This window comes from Hypoxylon fragiforme, assembly GCF_022984875.1.
Source record: "Hypoxylon fragiforme strain CBS 206.31 chromosome Unknown GGS25scaffold_9, whole genome shotgun sequence".
Classification (NCBI taxonomy): Eukaryota; Fungi; Ascomycota; class Sordariomycetes; order Xylariales; family Hypoxylaceae; genus Hypoxylon; species Hypoxylon fragiforme.
Window position 1 is genome coordinate 285,271 of NW_026054764.1, and position 17,472 is coordinate 302,742.

The following is a 17,472-nucleotide window of genomic DNA, read 5'->3' on the forward strand; positions in this document are numbered from 1 at the left end:
ACTTGGTTCTTTTACAATCTAACTACCACACAGAGCATCTCGCCATTATCGCAACCACCTTATCCCTCAAACAAACAAGCTGCGTCTGCGGCTCTGAGCTGTTGAATCAGGGCCGCCGGATACACCCATCCTTCAACTATTCAGAGCTAAGTCTACCAACTTACTACATAGGTAGTAAGGTAGTAGGTGGAATAATACCGAGCAGGACGCTCTGTCGTCAAGATGACAGCGTTCAATGTACGTAGCCATAGCCACCCTCGATGATAATATTAAAATAGTGTTAAACTGACTTGATCTTCTTCGTAGGCAATCCGAAGACTAGCAGATTGCTTTCATCTGCTCTCAAAATGCATCCTCATCTTTGCGATTCACCGCAACCGGAGCGCTGAAGGTAAACTTTGCCCAGCCTGAGCTTCCATCTTGTTTTACACTTTGAACAGTACCTATGGAAAGGAAGACCACATCAGCTAACACTACAACTCTGCAGGCGTCTCTATGATTACTCAAGCCTTCTACGCCGTCGTCTTCTGCACGCGATACACCGATTTCTTTACCGAAACCTCGAAATGGAATTACTTCTTCAAGCTATTCTACATCATATCCTCCTTCTATATCATCGCCATCATGCGATGGTTATTCCCACGAACAAGAGAGCGGGAGATCTCCTGGAAGTTGGGTGCCGTGGTTTTGATGGGATCGCTCTTCATATCACCCTTCATGATGTTAATCTTCGAGGCTAAAGGGCGCTGGGGCTTTTTCACCGTTAGTGCTGCTGCCCATGCTTCACTCAGCCCTCCTTCTTTCAGCTAGCTGACATAAACTAACCCCCACCAAACAGTGGATGTACGACTTCTCTCTCATTCTCGAATCCATTTGCGTCTTGCCGCAACTCCTGCTCCTACGTCAGACGAACGTCCCCACCGTCATCGATTCCTTCTACTTGCTCACGCTGGGCTCCTACCGCGCCCTCTACATTCTGAACTGGATCTGGCGCGAGCTCGACGTTAACGACCGCGGCCCCAACCCTGTCTCCGTCATATTCGGCATCGTTCAGACCGCTCTCTACGTCGACTTCTTCTGGGTTTACTACTCACGCCAGCGCGTCAAGCTCCGTGCCGGCGGTATCGTGGACGCTGACGACATCCGTCGCGGTTGGCTCCTCAACCGCATCTTCGGCAACAAGCGCTTCCAGGCCGCCGATGCCGCCGACGAGGAGAGCGCTCCAGCCCTCGGCCCCAACGGCAACGCAGCCCCAGGACAACGTAGGTCTAAGTGGGGTAGCAGGGGTATCTCGATTAGCGCCGATGAGGGCGTTCACGAACAGGAGCAGCACCACAGTGATGATGATTTCAATGATGCGGCCGTCGACCCCGATGCCAAGATGAGGGACCCCGACGAGCTTGCCCGCGTCCTCGATGACGACGAGTCTGACTCCGACGACGAAGGACTACCAGGACCCGTGGCCGGAACGTCATCTCACAAAGGCCCCGACAAGGCCCCGACTGGCATAAGCAACGGGAGTGAGTGGCGGGATAACTGAAACCACGGTATTCCACCCTCCAGCCAGAGTGGATGAAATATACATGTGTTGAAAAGGGGTAGTTTGATAATCAGTCTCTGCTATTGCAGAAATTGCTTACTTGTTGCGAAACTTGGGACGGGATGATTACCACCCCTCTCCCACAAACAATTGTACGTTGTATGTATGTTATAGCATAGTAGGCAAACCGGAGGAATATTACTGGTGCGGCGTACCGCGTGCAAGGGGAGTCAAGGTGGCTTTTGTTTCTCCATCCCTCCATCCCTCCATCCCTTCTTGTCTTTTCCCTCCCCCTTCCCCCCCCCCCTTTTTTTTTCGGTACATGGAGGCTTAATCAGGGGTACTTTGAAAGAGAAAAGGGTTTCAATGCTTCTTTGCGGTGGAAATTCTTTTAAGCCCCCTTCCTTTGAATTGAAAGGCATCTGTTTCCTGCTTTAACCGATCTATCTATCTATCTGTCTATCTATCTATAGGTATGTAGATGGTAGCATCCGTGGATGTTTAATGGTATATATAGTAGGGCATAGTAGGGCAGGGCAGGGTAGGGTAGGGTATGGAAATGGTATACGTTTGTAGGATAAATTACCTAACCTAGGGTAAGTAGGTAGGTAGACAAAGATGCTTAATCTATCTACGTTACGTATGTGCCTTTATGTATGAGTAGCGAGGTAGAGTCGACAGCTTGCTAGCATGGATTTGTAACAATGGGGTTTGCTTGGGTGATAATAGTGATGTGTTCGTGGAGATAGGTACTACTAACCTAACCTAGGCGCAATACTATGTATCATGGCCACCTAATCAAACGGCGGACATCAATGCATCATAGAGTAACCGTTAAGCAAACCCATTCCTGATCATCGTTTCATTCTATCTCACGGTAGTGCTATGTACAGGTAGATTTGATACCTACTTCATGTATGTAGATGCTTGGCTTGGCTAGGTATGTAGTATATGTGCCTGGGTAGATAGTATGCATATGATATCACTAAATAATGCCAATATAAGCTGACGATGCAACGCTATGTATCTGACTCATCATGAACTGTTGCCATTTTGGGATTGTCAGTCGCAACGTTACTGGGCTGGGGCATGCGCAATCTTCCAATAGGCCCTCAGGAGAGCCAATCCGCCGCCCTGGGTTTCGACCGTCCTACCGCGCCCGCGCGTGTTGGGATCCTTTGTATTTGTATATTTATCGTCCATGTGCCGTTTTTCCTTGAGCTCGCTTCCCAGAAAGTTGCCAGTAGATCCGCTCAGCGGTTTCTGCGGCTGATTTGGGTTCGCAATCGGTAGTTGGACCGGATTGTGAATCTCGGAGGACTTGTTGCCAGATGGTATGGAGCGCCATGTGGTATCGTTCGGCACCCCGTGATTGCGGTAGTCCGTATCGCTTGCCTGGTGCGACACTCCGTCGTTTGCCATGGTGGGCCATGGATTCGTCCACGAGTCCAGGATACCTGCCGTCCACCACTGCCCAAATTTGCCGTCCTTGTCGCGAGTAAGCAACGCGGCCCGCGCGTTGTGCTTCAGCCAGCCACTGTAGGAGGAACAAGCCTTGCTATGCAATTCCTTTGTGGCATCGAAGGCGCGGGTATTGACCATGGTGCCCGATTCAGGAGAGGGCATAACAAGCCGTTCGCAGAAAGCGGTAAGATGATGAAAGAAGATGCCTTTAAAGGTTTGCCCGTCTTGACTGCAAGTACCGCTAGCATCACATGTGTCTTCCATAATGCCGGCGCGACCCAGGCCATGCCATTTCGGAAGGTGATCAGACTTCAACGTTGACAAGTCATCGATGATCGTGTCCGAAGCAAGATCGTACCCGCTAGCGTTGATCACATTTCGAATCAACTTGTGTCCGTCCGAGAGAAATGATGGTGCTCCTGTCGCTTCCCAGAGTCCGCGCAACCCAGTAAGAAGAACGCCCTGGTTATACGAGAAGACCATGGTATTTCGCTCGTCGCATTTCGTATTGTTATTTCCACTATCATTGTATCCACTGATATGAAAGCCGTCGATGAAAAGACCTTGGCTATCGGTCATGTTAGAATCGATAAGCCACTTATAGGCCTCCACAGCGGCTTTCAGATATTTAGCATCCTTCGGCCCAGTCCCTGGATTGGGGGTGGGCTCATCAGGGTTCCTCACACCGTAAAATGGTGCTGGATTATTATCACCAGGAAAGTTTAGATACATGGAAATGGAAGCGGCGATAAATAGTTCGTTGGTAATGGCATTTTTATATGGTAGAAGACGAGGGTTCCAGATCATCCCACCGCCGCACAGCGTTGTGTCCCAACCGTGAGACGCCAGGTCCCAGAAAACGCGGGCACGGTGGGCAAAGGCGGAAACCCAGTTATTTCCATGAAATGTCTGATTTGCAAAGAAGTCATAGATTCCCTGGAAACTATCCACATCGGATTCGGCGACGTCGTTTTGGATATTCGATTTAAAATGCAGGTCGTTGTGTACATTTACAAGCTGAATAGTCTCGAGCCAGCCGAGTACTACCCAAAGCATGTCGTCGTACGCCTCATTCCGAATGGCAAAATAATCCTGCCCGAAATAGTATGCTGTTATTTGAGTAAAATATTTATCGATTACGTTTGCCTTCCACTTCCAATTGATGAGACTTTCTGGGCCCGAACTGATATGAACCAGAGCCTCGGAAAGACTGCGAACAGCACCAGATATATGAGTTCCCATGACGGCGCCCGTCCAATCAATCGAATCAGGCCAAGTTCCAAGCCATGGTGCGAAGTATTCCGTTTGCATGACATGCATGGCTTCTAGAACCTCGGCCAGAACATTGAGATCGGGTGAATGGGGCTCTCTGCCGTTCTTGATACTCACGACATCGGGTGGTAAGAATCCTTTGGGTATTATAGGTTCACATCTCTTAGGCGAAGTGAAGAATATCGGACATTCTTTTACCCACGATGATAGGTCCACACCCGAATCAGATGGCCCATCGTGAGCAGCGACATTGAGAGCAAAAAGGGCATGGAGGGCTATGAAACGAAGGATTGATAGAGCCATCTCGATCACGGATAATCAAATATACTCAAACAAAAATATACTCAAACAACAAAGAGGGACAAGAGATAAAATATACTAAGGTGTTAAATATCAAAGCTGACGATCAAACCATGGCCATTGGAGGGGTCAAGATTTAGTCATGAAGACCTCGGCTTGGCTATCTGATGAGGGTTGAGGTAGTTTATACAGGTCCTAAGAAACTTATGACTTGGGAACTAACTAGCCATTTTACCACCTTCAAAGTGCTGGCCTTTGAGACGTTGAATATTTATGAGGATGGAAGATGAAACGAAGGACGATGATCATCGTTTGGAAGTTGAAGTCGAACGATGTCGAATCGGAATTTAAAAGCAAATTAAGCTGAATCAATGTGGGGCAAGCTGTGTGTGGGGTAAATGGGGTAAAATGCAAGTTATGACATATGAGGCTATTGAGGGACCAGGGACGGCAGCGGCAGGGCAGGGCAGGGCAGGACAGGGCAGCTGCATTACCTAGGGTCTGTAAATTGCCCCTTTTTACAGGCCATACCCCTCCATTGATATCTTTTTCTTGGTACTCATTTTTGTCCTCATAAACCTCGCCATTTCATGAACTGTATCCATTCAGTTCACGCAACTATCAAAAGAATAAACCAGTTAAATTAAGAAGAACGGCTTACTAAAACTATCATGTACTAGTAGTACCTACGCAGTACATTCTCCTCCTTTTTTCTAACATATTTACTTAGCATCTAGTAGACTAACTAACTGGCTGGCTGACACTGATAGCCCTAGGCCAGGAACTCAGAACACTTAGTGAAGTATGCCAATCAAGAAGATGAATCATCTCTATCCGATATGTTCTCTGTGTCATTCTAGGTTAAATATGTAGCCAGGCTACAGGATTCGATCCGCATATGTAGCTAGGCTACAGGATTCGACCCGTATATGTAGCTAGGCTACAGGATTTGATCCGTATATATACTCGGCGTACCGAGTCATTACATACCTACTACCTAGGTTAGGTGACTGACTATCCCTTCAAGAGTCCAAGTATACATAGTACATCATGTCAGCCATCAAGAAAGTAGCTATCTTTGGCGTAAGTAACTTTGTCGCAGGTATCATAACTAGGTACCTAGGTATCGACTAACTGATAACAGGCATCAGGCAACTTCGGTGCCCCCATCACCACTGCCCTCGTCAAAGCTGGCTTCGAGGTCACTATCATCACTCGTCCCGCATCTTCCTCAACCTTCCCAGACGGGATCCCCGTCATCAGGACAGACTACACAGCCGAGAAGCTTACGGCGGCACTCTTCGGCCAGGATGCCGTGGTCTGCGTCATCGGCCCCGCCGGCGTCGAGACCCAGGCCACGATGATCGATGCCGCCGAAGCTGCGGGCGTCAGGCGCTTCATCGTGAACCACTTCGGCTGGGGCCCCGGCTTCCGCAACTTGCCGGAGTTCGACGAGATTGGGGCGAAGAGGAAAGTTGCTTTGGAGCGCGCGAGGCAGCTCTCTCAGTCGAACTCCGAGTTCACTTGGACTAGCATCAGCATTGGGAATCCTATTGACTGGGTAAGGCTTCTCTGTACCTAGGCAGCGACTGTGTACATGGGCAACCAAAAGCTAATCCGGATCATATAGGCGCTTCGACGCTTCCCTCTAATGGGCTTCGACGTCAACCAACGCTCCGCAACAATCTACGATGAAGGCACCGAGGAGTTCACCGGGACCACACTAGCCGGGATCGGGCAGTCCGTCGTCGGCGTCCTCACACACCCAGCCGAAACCGCAAACCGCTTCGTCCTGGCGCGGTCCATCCAAGTGTGCCAAAACCAACTGCTCGACGCATTCCAACGGGTCACGGGGCAGGCTTGGAAGGTCGAGCATGGCAGCGCCAAGGATCTGCTTGGGAGCGGGAGGAAGAAGCACCGAGAAGGCGCCGGGAGATGGGGCCTGGATCTGCTCGTGTATCAGCTCTACGCCCCGGGCGAGGCGCGGTGTGTCCTGGCGTCGAAGGAAGACTCGGACGCGGGGCTGCTCGAGATCGTGGAGGAAACGCCCGAGGAGATTGCTCGCAAGGCGATGGGCGCTGTTGTTGAGTAGGGGATGTGGGATATGCTTGGCTGTCTTCTTGTGGCACTATACGGGTTTCAAGTAATCACTGCCCGTCTATCTTGGAATATATCAAGCCAGGGCGGGAAGCCAAAGGGAAACTAGAGCATACCTATGATAACACCTCGCGCGAACAACAACGAGCTAAGCCATTACCTGCATAGTAACGTAAACGTAGGTAACTCGGCGTTTGCCGTTTAAAGTTAGTGCCTGCTATGTAGAAAGAAAGAAGTAGGCTAGGCTCTTCCAATGTTGAGTTTTGAGATTCTACACAATTGATGGTTGAGGTAAAAAGGTGTACCTATTGTATAGTATTAGGGAGAAGGACTGTGCCAACAAACGGCGAATCCATCTACCTAACCTACATCGATCTAATCTAGGTTATAAACGTATATGTAGGAGTGCGAACCCGTTGGAGTATCACGTGGCAGTATTATAAATCACATGACTCTATTCTGACATGTTCCGCCGCTCCCGGTGGCGATAGTTAGAAGGCGTAGGGAAGGGGTGCATATAACTAATAGGTTTGTAAAATTCGAGAACAATGAGATCTGTCAGGCCTGAGACATTGTCGAGTATTCGTGTAGGTATTTGAGTTTGTTCATATTAAAGCAGCTATTCACTTCGGGGAAAAGTCCAAAGTAGTATAAACCTGTTGAAAGACTAATACCCGACAAAAGGTTTAATCAACTCATCCCAAAGAACAATACCCAAGCATGAACGTGGTATATACACGGAAGCGGAGCGTAAACCGTCTCTCCGCTCATGTTATCCATCCCCCCAGACTCCGGTGAACCATACAGCGTACCCGCTATTTGAAATCCCTGACCCATCGTGTATTCAAATGGAATACTTTGTCGCCAGTGGAGGCTTACATCGTACATACTCCACTTAACCCGTCATTCCTCGCATTCATAAAAACCGACGTTCGAATTCTTGATAAAGCTTTGGGCTGATTTCGTTACTGCTCATGCCGTGAACCTCCCAGAGAACCCCCTTCTTCGCGTAATGTTCCAGTAGGGGCTCGCTAGTCTCCTGGAACTTCTGGAACCGTGCCCTATATACCTCCTCCGTATCATCAACCCGCTGCACAAGCGGTTCACCCGTGATGTCGTCATAGCCAGCTACTTTTGGCGTATTGAATGTAGTGTTGTAGACTCGGCCAGATGGCTCGTGGACCCAGCGTGAGGCGATACGCTGCATGATAACATCGAATGGCGTCTGTATAGATACAGCCCAGTTGATAGGTACGATGCGATCCAACCTCTCAGCTTGTGTCGCAGTGCGAGGAAAGCCATCAAGTAGGAAGGAGGCAGCGGGGTCGTTGGAGGCCTGCGCAGACAAACACGCGCCAGCTAAGGGATCAGCCTCGAGGCCCGAGCCAAAGGCGGATGCAGTGTCCTCTAATGATGCGCCGCTCCCGTCGATGGAAGCAGACGAAGAAGAAAGAGTCATGACATTCGGGCGTCCTCCATAAAGCCAGCCGCGTCTACCCAATTCATTCGTAATTAATCGAAGTATAAGGTCATCAGACACCAGCCCACCTGTCTTCATCGTCTTCTCGACCTTAATGCCGAGTGGTGTCCGGTTCTTGACATTGTGGCGTAATAGGTCGCCAGAGGAGATGGCGGATAATTGAGGGAAGCGCGTGAGAAGTCGCTCGGATTGGGTACCTTTACCTACTCCAGGTGCGCCAACGAGGATTACACGGGCCGCTCGGCGGAGGCGCATAGTACGGTGGATGATATACGGAAGAGTCGAAGGCGATTGGGGTCGAAACCCAGTACCTACTACAAAGGTGGTACTAATTGCGAAAGGCGACGGTTTACGTAGGAGCAGGCTCGCCGGGAAGAGCTGGACGTCACAGATATCGCGATATATCGATGTAGTGTAACACAGTCGGGTCGAGACCAGGTTCTAGATTACGACTATCTCAAGCGACAATGCAGGATAATCCAGCGCAGAATTATTCGAGTTTATCAAGTGGGACTGCACGGCAACTTTTTTTTTATCAAAAGACCCAGGCGGGAGGACTGACAATGAGTATCAGGAAAAGGCCATTGTGGCCAAGTCAGTCCTGAGTAAATACTTGAGATAAAATAAAGGAAAATAAAGGAAGAAAAGAAGAAGAAGAAGAGTGTAGGTTTGGACCCAGGTACCCGACAGTACTTGGGGATGATAAAGTTGAGAGAAGAAGGGTCTGGGTAGGTATTGAATGTGACAAGGATGCAAGACGTGCTTGAACCAAGCGGGCGGCGCGGGGAATCTGTAGGTATTAGGCTCAGTACATAAGGTACTTGGTACTTTGTCGCAACTTGCCCCATCAAAACTTAAACTCGAAGCTTGTCACCACATGTGCACTCAATCAATTCTCATTGAATGCTCGGGAATGTTGGGACGTACATAGGTGGGGACCGGAAGGCCGGACTAATTGCATATGTACGTACCTACCTACTCAGCGCTACCTATTACTGAGTCAGACCATCAAACTTCAATCAATTCACTGTTGAACCACATGCAGTGAACCACACATGTATGTACCTATGTACCGTCTATCACATCTACATAGACATCTCAGATGGATGTCTGAACATTCAATGTTAGGTTGCTCCCCGCAATCTACATACTACATACTAGTAGCTACCGGTTCCATTAACCACGTGAAACCAACCGAGGAAGATAGAACATCAAATTCCATACCTTCCGATGTCAACTCTTTAGTCCCGATTTATGCCGGCAGCATGTGAAACCATTTACCGGATCATTCACAACTGTGATGCTACAAAACATATGATTGAATAAATCTAACAACCTGAACTCCGATTTACTTACCTCGGACGACCGGACAGTCATATAACCGGACGACCATAAAATCCAAATCGCCGAGGAGAGTGGTCCAGCGGACTTACTATATCTAGGGTAGTATATCGCATACCAAGGTCAGCACATTCGTTCTTCTTTTGTCGTTGCTAAGCCTTGCCATGCTCTTGTCCCATTGCAACCTTGGAGAGGAGCCAAGTAAATGTAGGTAGGCAGGTATCCCATTCAGTATTTTAACATCCATAAATAGTGTTACTGTGGTGGTAGTATGGTTATTATAAGAGGGTGGTTTTCTTCTTAAGCCAAACATTATGGCTGACCTATTCCATAATACAGACATCGCACTTGATGTAATAGTTCTGACTGAGTATTGCTCCGCTAAGTCTACAGAGACAGACGACTCTATAGACTTGGTGACAACACTTCTAAGCCATACGTCCACTCCCCACCACTACATATTGTACAGTTGGTTTCAGTGGTCCGTCGCAGCAATAGGCTCGCTGCATTAGAGATGGCTAGGCGTAGTATATTGTATCCCTATCCATTTGGGCTAACCGCCAAAGCCAAATCCACTGCCACCACCGGCACCCTTTTGTTGCATCTCCTGCTGTAATAATTCAGAGACCTTCAAGTGTACATCGAAGAACTTGGCAGCGCATCGGTCGAGGCAGACGCTTTCACCCTTGTTGAGCTCGGCTTCTCGGTATTCATTAGGGACGCACTTCTTTGCGCACGCTTTTGTGAGACTATGATGTAATGTTAGAAAGCGTTCCTGGTTGCCAAACAGATGAAAACTTCGACATCTAGGTAGACAGGCGCATGATATGCGACTGCCTGTAATATAAAGGCCTTACCGGTCGTGCATCTGGGTCAGAAGCTTCATCTCAGCCTCAACGGCTGCGATCTTCTCCTCTGAGGAGGGTTGAGGTCTTCCAAAGCCGAGGAAAGACATGATTTGTATAGGGTGGTAGAGAGGTTAGAGATTGGCGTTGCTGTGTTTTGCTTCAAGGTTTTTTTTTTTTTTAGTTGAGTTGAGTGACGAAGAGATCGAATATAATTTAAAGGAACTTGAAGCTTCCAAAGAAAAAAAGATCAAATATCATTGACCATTCAAACTTGATTGGCTATAAACGTAGGTACATACTACAGGTTACACACTTGCATACTAATTTATGGAAGTAGTGGGCAGATAAGGCTGATAAGCATGGTTTCCCACAAGCCTTTTAATCCCAGTCTTCAATCCTTACGTACGCGAATAACTACGCTAAGGTTAGTTAGTACATCAATGGGCAATATGACAATATGTGGATTAGGTAATAGCACTATTAAAATGAACTTTAGTAGGAAAAATTAATTCAAAATATTTCAACATTCTCGACAGACATCGATGTCGTTATTCTACCTACACAAACACTTGGATATTTTTTATGATTTTTCTTTAATAAAAATAGAAGTCAGAGATATGAAACGATAGTAATTCATTAAATAGTAAGTTATCTGAATTCACTCTCAAAAGCATACTTGAGTGTATAATACTTAGGTATATACGCTTGAAAACTCTTCATGATGACATTGCTTTAACATTAGAACCGTTGCGACTGACACCATTTACTTGGTGCTTGATCTCATTTCGCCAGCCTGTCTGAACATGACCCAGCTTATCTTTCTCATATAAAGATCTTATAATGTGCAATATTGAACTAACTCTGAGGTCTAGGAATGGACGGCAGGCTTAATCTCAGGTTTCTGCGTCCATATCTCGTTTTATCGCCGTCACCCAAAACGGCAGCATATGCGCGGTTCTTCTCAGTAAGCTGCCACAAGCCCCGACAGGCACGCCATATACCTAGATTCTGCTTGCAGAATTCATCATGTAGCAGAAGCATACATGGCTCTGCTGCTCAAGACGTCACATATACCAATCATGACATATCACCATCACAGAATGACGCATCATCATTATCTCGTCGTCCGATCACGGATAGTAATAGAATCCAAAAGCTGAAGAACTACCATGCCCTTCAGTACCCAAGGCTTAAATCTTCGCCAATCCGAATAAGTGTTCCTACTTTTCGGAAACGGTACCAGGATGTGGCCGGTACGCCAATCCCAGAAGACCCAGAAGAGGTTGTTCTGGAGGGTCGTGTCATGTCAGTCAGGCGATCTGGGCCCAAGTTAGTCTTTCTCACAATTATGGGCGGATATCAACAAGTTCAGATTATGATTAGTCTCAGCCAGCTTTCCGATCCAAAGCCAGAACCTCGGGAGTTCAGGGAAGCTCTTCACCCATTTATCCGTGGTGACGTGGTCTCTGTCAAAGGCACAGCAATGCGTACCACGGCTGGTGAGCTGACACTGAAAGCAGCTGAGCTTCCTACTCTCATAAGCCCGAGCTTAACACCACTCCCCGAAGAGCTGATTAACCGGGAAACCATGCTCCTGAAAAGGCATGTTGATCTTCTCGTCAATCGGCCGGCACTAGACACATTTCGACTTCGCTCACATATCATTAAATATATGAGAGACTTCTTTCACGAGAAGGATTTCCTAGAAGTTCAAACACCTGTCCTAGCAGACTACGCTAGTGGAGCAACAGCTCGACCATTTCTAACCTCCGCCACTGAATTTCCCCATAAAGAGCTAGCGTTGCGAATCGCACCTGAGCTATGGCTGAAACGCCTAGTTATTGGTGGCAACGATAAAGTCTTCGAAATTGGGACCTGCTTTCGTAATGAAGGCATCGATACTTCCCATAACCCAGAATTCACTATGTGCGAGTTTTACGCCGCATACTCTAACCTCAGCGACTTGATATTGCTTACCGAAAACTTAATAACTCGACTCTTCAAGCATGTCGAACACCTTCAACAAAGCCAGCTCGAGTCTCTGGAGAAGCCTAAAATCAATCTTCCTGGGACGAATTGGAATCAAATTGAATTTATACCCGCATTAGAGAAGATTCTTGATATTCGATTTCCAGATCTCTCGGAACCTGACGCGCTGCCCAAAATCTTAGAACTCCTGAATGATCGAGCTAGTTTTGCACATGGGCGAGAGTTGACGCTACCTAAATTCTTAGATGAGCTTGCAAGCAAATACCTAGAGGTCTCGTCTCACGAGCAGCCTCTTTTTATTATTCATCACCCTGCTTGCATGTCACCTCTCTCCAAATCCTTCACCTGTCCCAAGACTGGCCAGCTCGTATCCGCTCGTGCTGAGCTATTCATAGATGGACGTGAAATAGCAAACATGTACGAGGAAGAGAATGATCCTTACGAGCAACGACGGAAATTTGAGCTTCAACTAGAATCGCAGCAGGACAACCCAACGTCAGAAAAAGAAGGGCCCGGCGAAGTTGACGAGAGTTATGTGCAAGCCTTAATGCACGGATTACCACCAACAGGGGGGTGGGGCTGTGGCGTAGACAGGCTGGTCATGCTATTCTCCGGGGCGCCCAGGATAGGACAAGTCCTCGGTTTTGGTACCCTAAGAAATGTTGTCTCGATACACCAACAGGCGAAAGATGCTTGATCGCTTAGGATAAAGGAAGAAATGTATTAGTAGGCACCTATCAGGTGGCCGGAGAGATGATACCCATTAGTCGATGAAGTTATGCCATTGCCATACAACTTGTCTTGGCGTATCTTCCTAAGAGAAACAATTCCCAATACATAAAAAATGCGTTTTCATGACGAGACAAAGCTTGAAGAGAATGTATCCCGTATCTCTCTCTTCAAGGTAAGTAATTGTTTATTTATAGCCTGGAAAGATGTTTCCCGCCCCTTGATTATCACAGGTTGGTTGTCATCGTCTCCAGCGAGCCTTTTGACGCCAGCGAGGAAAAGGGGTGTAGGGGGTTTCAATACAAAGCGTCAAGGCCATCAGTTTCCGGTTTTACGCCGTACAAGTCTCATAATTTGGGACCGTAGAGGATGGTTGTCGAAGTGTAGCAATAAATTATGACTATAATATGTCGGACTCGAGGTCACGGTAAAGTTGTCACTCATTGCCTGTAGGTCTTCTGGCCAAAGGGACAGTTGAAAGAAGAGTTTGATCAATTATCAGAAGAACTAGTAACAAGGAAATGTAGTACAGGGTAATAAGGAAGTAAGCCTTAAAGGTAAGTAAAGAAACAAACCGAAAAACAATTCCATAGCACCACCATATTACCATATCATTCGTGTCCCCATGTCCCCATGTCACCAATTAATCCTTCCCTCATTTTCTTGTGTCAAGTTAATTCTCTGCTCATTCCCAAGTCATTCCCAAGTCATTCTCACCGCCTGCTGAGACATACATCTCTACTGAGTAGGGAGTGTCAGCAAGGTGTTATTAGCGAGTTCATGTCAGGGCAAAAGAGAACCCGTTTGCGAAAGTCGCGAGATGTGTATCGTTCGTCATAAGAACTGCAACGTCAGGCTTGCTATAAGCTCGGCCATGGCTTCCAGATTAAACAATCGATTGGGTAGGTACTGTCGTAGTCTTTTACCAGATACTACTCGAGATAGTATCCGGTTGGGCTCCCCATTTGTCGCGAGGGCCCCTGGTCCAGGGGAGACCGGCATACATTCGGCTCTGCTGTCGGTAGTGCTCCACTTCCACGTCCCAATTCGCCGCTGTCGTCAGGCCATTCTCCACGAGCATCTGCTCCATCCCACATCTGGCACGGGCGAGGCGGATCTGCCGTTCCAGGCGGGCTATCTGGTCGCGAATCGCCGTGAGCCCCATCTCGTCATGGCGGGCCTCGCGGTCGTAGTACCGCGCCTCGAGCGTCCCGATATCACGCTCGCACTGCTCAATCTCGGCCCTTGCCGCCTTGACCCCGTTCTCGATGCAGCGGCGCGCTTGACTCTTCGCTCTGCCCATTCTCTCCTTCCATATCCACGTGTCCCGCGCCTCGGGCCGGTGGAACAGCGCGGGCCGCCCGTCCAGCACGAAGAACATCGCGTTCGCGCGGTGCTGCGGGTAGATGGCGAGGACCTCGTCCGCGGTCATCACGGACACGTCCCAGAAGGGGAACCGCGCGTCCTGCACCTGGGACACGGGCACGGTGCGCTGCGCGGTCAGGAGCTCGTCGAGGGAGGCGCACGTGAACATGAGGGTGGCGAGGTCTTTCTTTTCTTGGAAGAAGTTGTCAAGTTGGCCGTTGAGGAAGGAGCGGAGTTGGCAGCCGTGGCACTTCAGCTGGGCGTTGGGCTTGCGGCTGGCTGAGAACGTGGTCGTGAAGAAGTAGGCGGGTAGGTGCGCGCGGCAGGACGCGCATTGCATGATCGTTGCGAGGTCGGCGATGATGTTGCGCAGCATGGGGCGCCCTTCGACGGCGATGATCAGGTCGTTGGCCAGCGTGCGGGTCATGTATGTGGATATTCTCTCCTGCAGGCTGTAGCTCTTGTTGCTGAATACATTGCCGCTACCACTGCCACCATAACCAGCAGCAGCGTGCGGGGAGTGGACGCCTTTCTCGTAGTAGTAGAGGTTGAACAGCGCCTCGAGGATATATCGCAGCGTTCCCAGCGCGAACGGAAGCCTCTCCAGAAACTCGCGCATCCCCGCGCCCGGGGTGAACCAGTCGACTCCGTTCTCGAGCGCAAGCGGCACCGCGGTGCGCAGGACCGCCACGACGCCTCGCATCGTCGGGATCGCTCCGCCATCCGACGGCACGACGCCAAACTCGCCCTTGCGTCCCGCGGCCTTGTAGAAAGGTCCCGGATAGTACTTGGGCGTGAAGTCGACGCGGACGCGCTCGCACCCGTACTTCTGGACCTCGTCGTTGTGCGCGATGACGAGCTGCAGGAGCGGCACCGTCTGCCCGAAGTGCAGCAGCTCGCAGTTGTGCACGCCGAGGACTTTGAGGTCGCTCAGGTATGGGAGTAGTTTTGCGAGCAGTGGGAGGTCGAGGTAGGCCACGCTGTGTAGGTGCAGGATGCGGATGTAGGGGCCGCGGGCGTGGATGCAGTTTGCTGGTTTGGGCAAGGGGCCTTTGTTAGCTTTCGGGAATTACATGAGTTCGGTGTTGTTGAAGATGCTTGTGGTCATGGTTATGGCAAAATAAAAGAGAGGCTTACTTACCAATCTTGTAGATGTTCGCGACGGCATCGTCAGACGTTATCTCGGGGAAGACCCAGCTTGGATAGGGCCGCATCTTGGACACGAGCACAAATTGCGGGATGCGCGGCATGGACATGTATTCGTAGCCGATGGTCGCGTTGCGACGGGCGATTTCCTCGTCGGTGAGGTCCAGGCCCCGGAAATCTCCGCTGGTCAGGTCGGCACGACTCTAGGTCGCTGTGTTAGTATGCATTTCGCCCCTTTTCCCAGTTCTTTTTTTTTCGCTGGTGTGGGAAAGGACTTACCGGAATCTGGTGGATGGCCGACATGATCAGCTGGCACGTACGGCTCAGATTGCGCAGGTCGCCCCAGCGGTGCGCAACTTCTTCCAAGATCTTGGTGCATAGCTCGCGGTCCTGAAACACGCGGGTGAGCGCCGGAGGTTGCTTGTGCTTCTGAATAGAGAAGGGGCCTGTTGCGGGCTTATCCCAATGTAGCGTACCGGTGGTGACCGGGGGATACTTGGGCATTAGGGGTGCCTGTGAGATGGTTAGCAGAGGTATAGGTTAGGTATATGTAGATAGGTAAGTAGGTATATAAGGGTTAACTCGCCCTCATGATGGTGCCGCTGTCGATATAGGGGTAGCCATTAAGCTCAAGCATTCGCTTGTCGGGCTCGGAAAGATCGCCAGGCTTGTTGAGGCCGTACTCTGGGTTGTTGCACCCGGCCGCGCGGGGGTGGCGCAAGGTGTTGTACTTTGCGCATTCGTAAAACTCCTCGTCGTTGCGACCGAGGCCATGCTCAAGGCTTCCACGGTCCTTTCGGTAGTGGACCGCATAGTAGTATTCGCCGGGTGAGCCTCGGCGGAAGCTGTGGCTAACGGATCCAAATGATCCGAAGCGAGACTTGATATACTGCTCTATAGATTGCTCTTCAGATGTTGGCTCGCGGGTGCCGGAACCGCTCTTCTGCGATGGGTTCTCTGGCTCGCGGAAGCTAGCAGCGTGGTCGGCTGCAGTATACTGCGCGATCAGGTTGGTGTACGGGAGGTCCCGGTTGGGACGTATGTCATAGATATAATCCATTGTGGATTAGTTCAGATGTACTTATTGTAAGTGTGGACAGTTTTTATAAGCCTAGGTGCCTATTAGCTTTGAATCAAGGTGAGAGCAATCAAGAAACTTGAAATTTGTAAGACTTCTTGTTGGGAAAGGGGCATTATGGAATAGGGGGTGGGGTCAAAGCTTGATAGAGAGATAGACATGAAGCTTCTATAAGAATGGATGTTAAGGGAAGTATATAGGAAAAGCGACAGAGTGTAAAAATTTTCAATAAGACATAATAGATGTGAACCATCAATGAGGAGGTAGTGGGTGACTTGGGTGGTTGCAGTAGGTATCTTTCCTGGGTATCCAGTAGAGGCTGGTAGCATAACGCGTGGGATGTATAGCAAAGCGTATCGAGTGAATGCAAATTTGAGTGTGTATTGTGTAGATGTATGCTAGGAGTAGGAGCGAAAGATAGGTAAGATGAGGAAGGGTCTGGATAGTGCTGGATATCGATATGGAACAAGTGAAAGGCCATCATGGCAAGGTGAGCAATTGAACTTGATGACTTACCTGAACGAAGCTAGAGTGTCTCGTCTCTTTCTAACTACTAGGTGTGGTGTGTTAGTACTGAGATCTTCGGGCATATGGCTCACGATGTGTACCTACCTACGAGATGTAAGGTAAATACCTGTATCGATCGGTATGTGGTAAGTTGCTTGTTCTCCTTTCAACTAATCGATGTTAGACATAGTACATCACTAATATTTGAAGTCTCTTTCGGTGAGAGGCTAATAGGTTTCGAGGAAGGGGGGATTTGACAATGCCGATAGGGGTTATTGGTGTATATGGTGTAGAGTGTTGAGTAAAAGTGAATAAA

At 49.1% G+C, this 17,472-nt stretch overlaps 7 protein-coding genes across 7 annotated transcripts; 3 read left to right on the forward strand and 4 right to left on the reverse strand.

Annotated features, from left to right (window-relative positions):
* Positions 1-122: 122 nt before the first annotated feature.
* GGS25DRAFT_437537 (ER lumen protein retaining receptor-domain-containing protein) lies at positions 123-2,077 on the forward strand. The gene is made up of 4 exons (XM_049258703.1): positions 123-237; positions 307-391; positions 488-762; positions 839-2,077. The coding sequence occupies exons 1-4, from the start codon at positions 223-225 to the stop codon at positions 1,538-1,540; spliced, it is 1,077 nt and encodes a 358-aa protein (XP_049112750.1). The 5' UTR covers positions 123-222; the 3' UTR covers positions 1,541-2,077.
* Positions 2,078-2,614: 537 nt separating this feature from the next.
* GGS25DRAFT_525125 (glycoside hydrolase family 76 protein) lies at positions 2,615-4,579 on the reverse strand (the record flags this gene model as incomplete). The annotated part of the gene is made up of 1 exon (XM_049264729.1): positions 2,615-4,579. The coding sequence occupies one exon, from the start codon at positions 4,577-4,579 to the stop codon at positions 2,615-2,617; it is 1,965 nt and encodes a 654-aa protein (XP_049112751.1).
* A 471-nt stretch (positions 4,580-5,050) lies between these two features.
* On the forward strand, positions 5,051-7,088 carry GGS25DRAFT_505684 (NAD(P)-binding protein). The gene is made up of 3 exons (XM_049262259.1): positions 5,051-5,659; positions 5,721-6,137; positions 6,207-7,088. The coding sequence occupies exons 1-3, from the start codon at positions 5,627-5,629 to the stop codon at positions 6,666-6,668; spliced, it is 912 nt and encodes a 303-aa protein (XP_049112752.1). The 5' UTR covers positions 5,051-5,626; the 3' UTR covers positions 6,669-7,088.
* A 171-nt stretch (positions 7,089-7,259) lies between these two features.
* Positions 7,260-8,954, reverse strand: GGS25DRAFT_505688 (adenylate kinase). The gene has a single exon (XM_049262260.1). It carries the CDS (start codon positions 8,406-8,408, stop codon positions 7,590-7,592), a length of 819 nt encoding a protein of 272 aa, XP_049112753.1. The 5' UTR covers positions 8,409-8,954; the 3' UTR covers positions 7,260-7,589.
* Positions 8,955-10,047: 1,093 nt separating this feature from the next.
* On the reverse strand, positions 10,048-10,449 carry GGS25DRAFT_515760 (mitochondrial import inner membrane translocase subunit TIM10; the record flags this gene model as incomplete). The annotated part of the gene is made up of 2 exons (XM_049263116.1): positions 10,048-10,243; positions 10,352-10,449. 2 exons carry the CDS (start codon positions 10,447-10,449, stop codon positions 10,048-10,050), a joined length of 294 nt encoding a protein of 97 aa, XP_049112754.1.
* A 383-nt stretch (positions 10,450-10,832) lies between these two features.
* Positions 10,833-13,459, forward strand: GGS25DRAFT_505694 (lysyl-tRNA synthetase). Its single transcript, XM_049262261.1, has 2 exons — positions 10,833-10,985; positions 11,215-13,459. Exon 2 carries the CDS (start codon positions 11,217-11,219, stop codon positions 13,026-13,028), a length of 1,812 nt encoding a protein of 603 aa, XP_049112755.1. The 5' UTR covers positions 10,833-10,985; positions 11,215-11,216; the 3' UTR covers positions 13,029-13,459.
* Positions 13,460-13,647: 188 nt separating this feature from the next.
* On the reverse strand, positions 13,648-16,631 carry GGS25DRAFT_534433 (uncharacterized protein; the record flags this gene model as incomplete). The annotated part of the gene is made up of 5 exons (XM_049265771.1): positions 13,648-15,484; positions 15,567-15,774; positions 15,851-16,000; positions 16,068-16,084; positions 16,154-16,631. 5 exons carry the CDS (start codon positions 16,629-16,631, stop codon positions 13,983-13,985), a joined length of 2,355 nt encoding a protein of 784 aa, XP_049112756.1. The 3' UTR covers positions 13,648-13,982.
* Between the last annotated feature and the right edge of the window lie 841 nt (positions 16,632-17,472).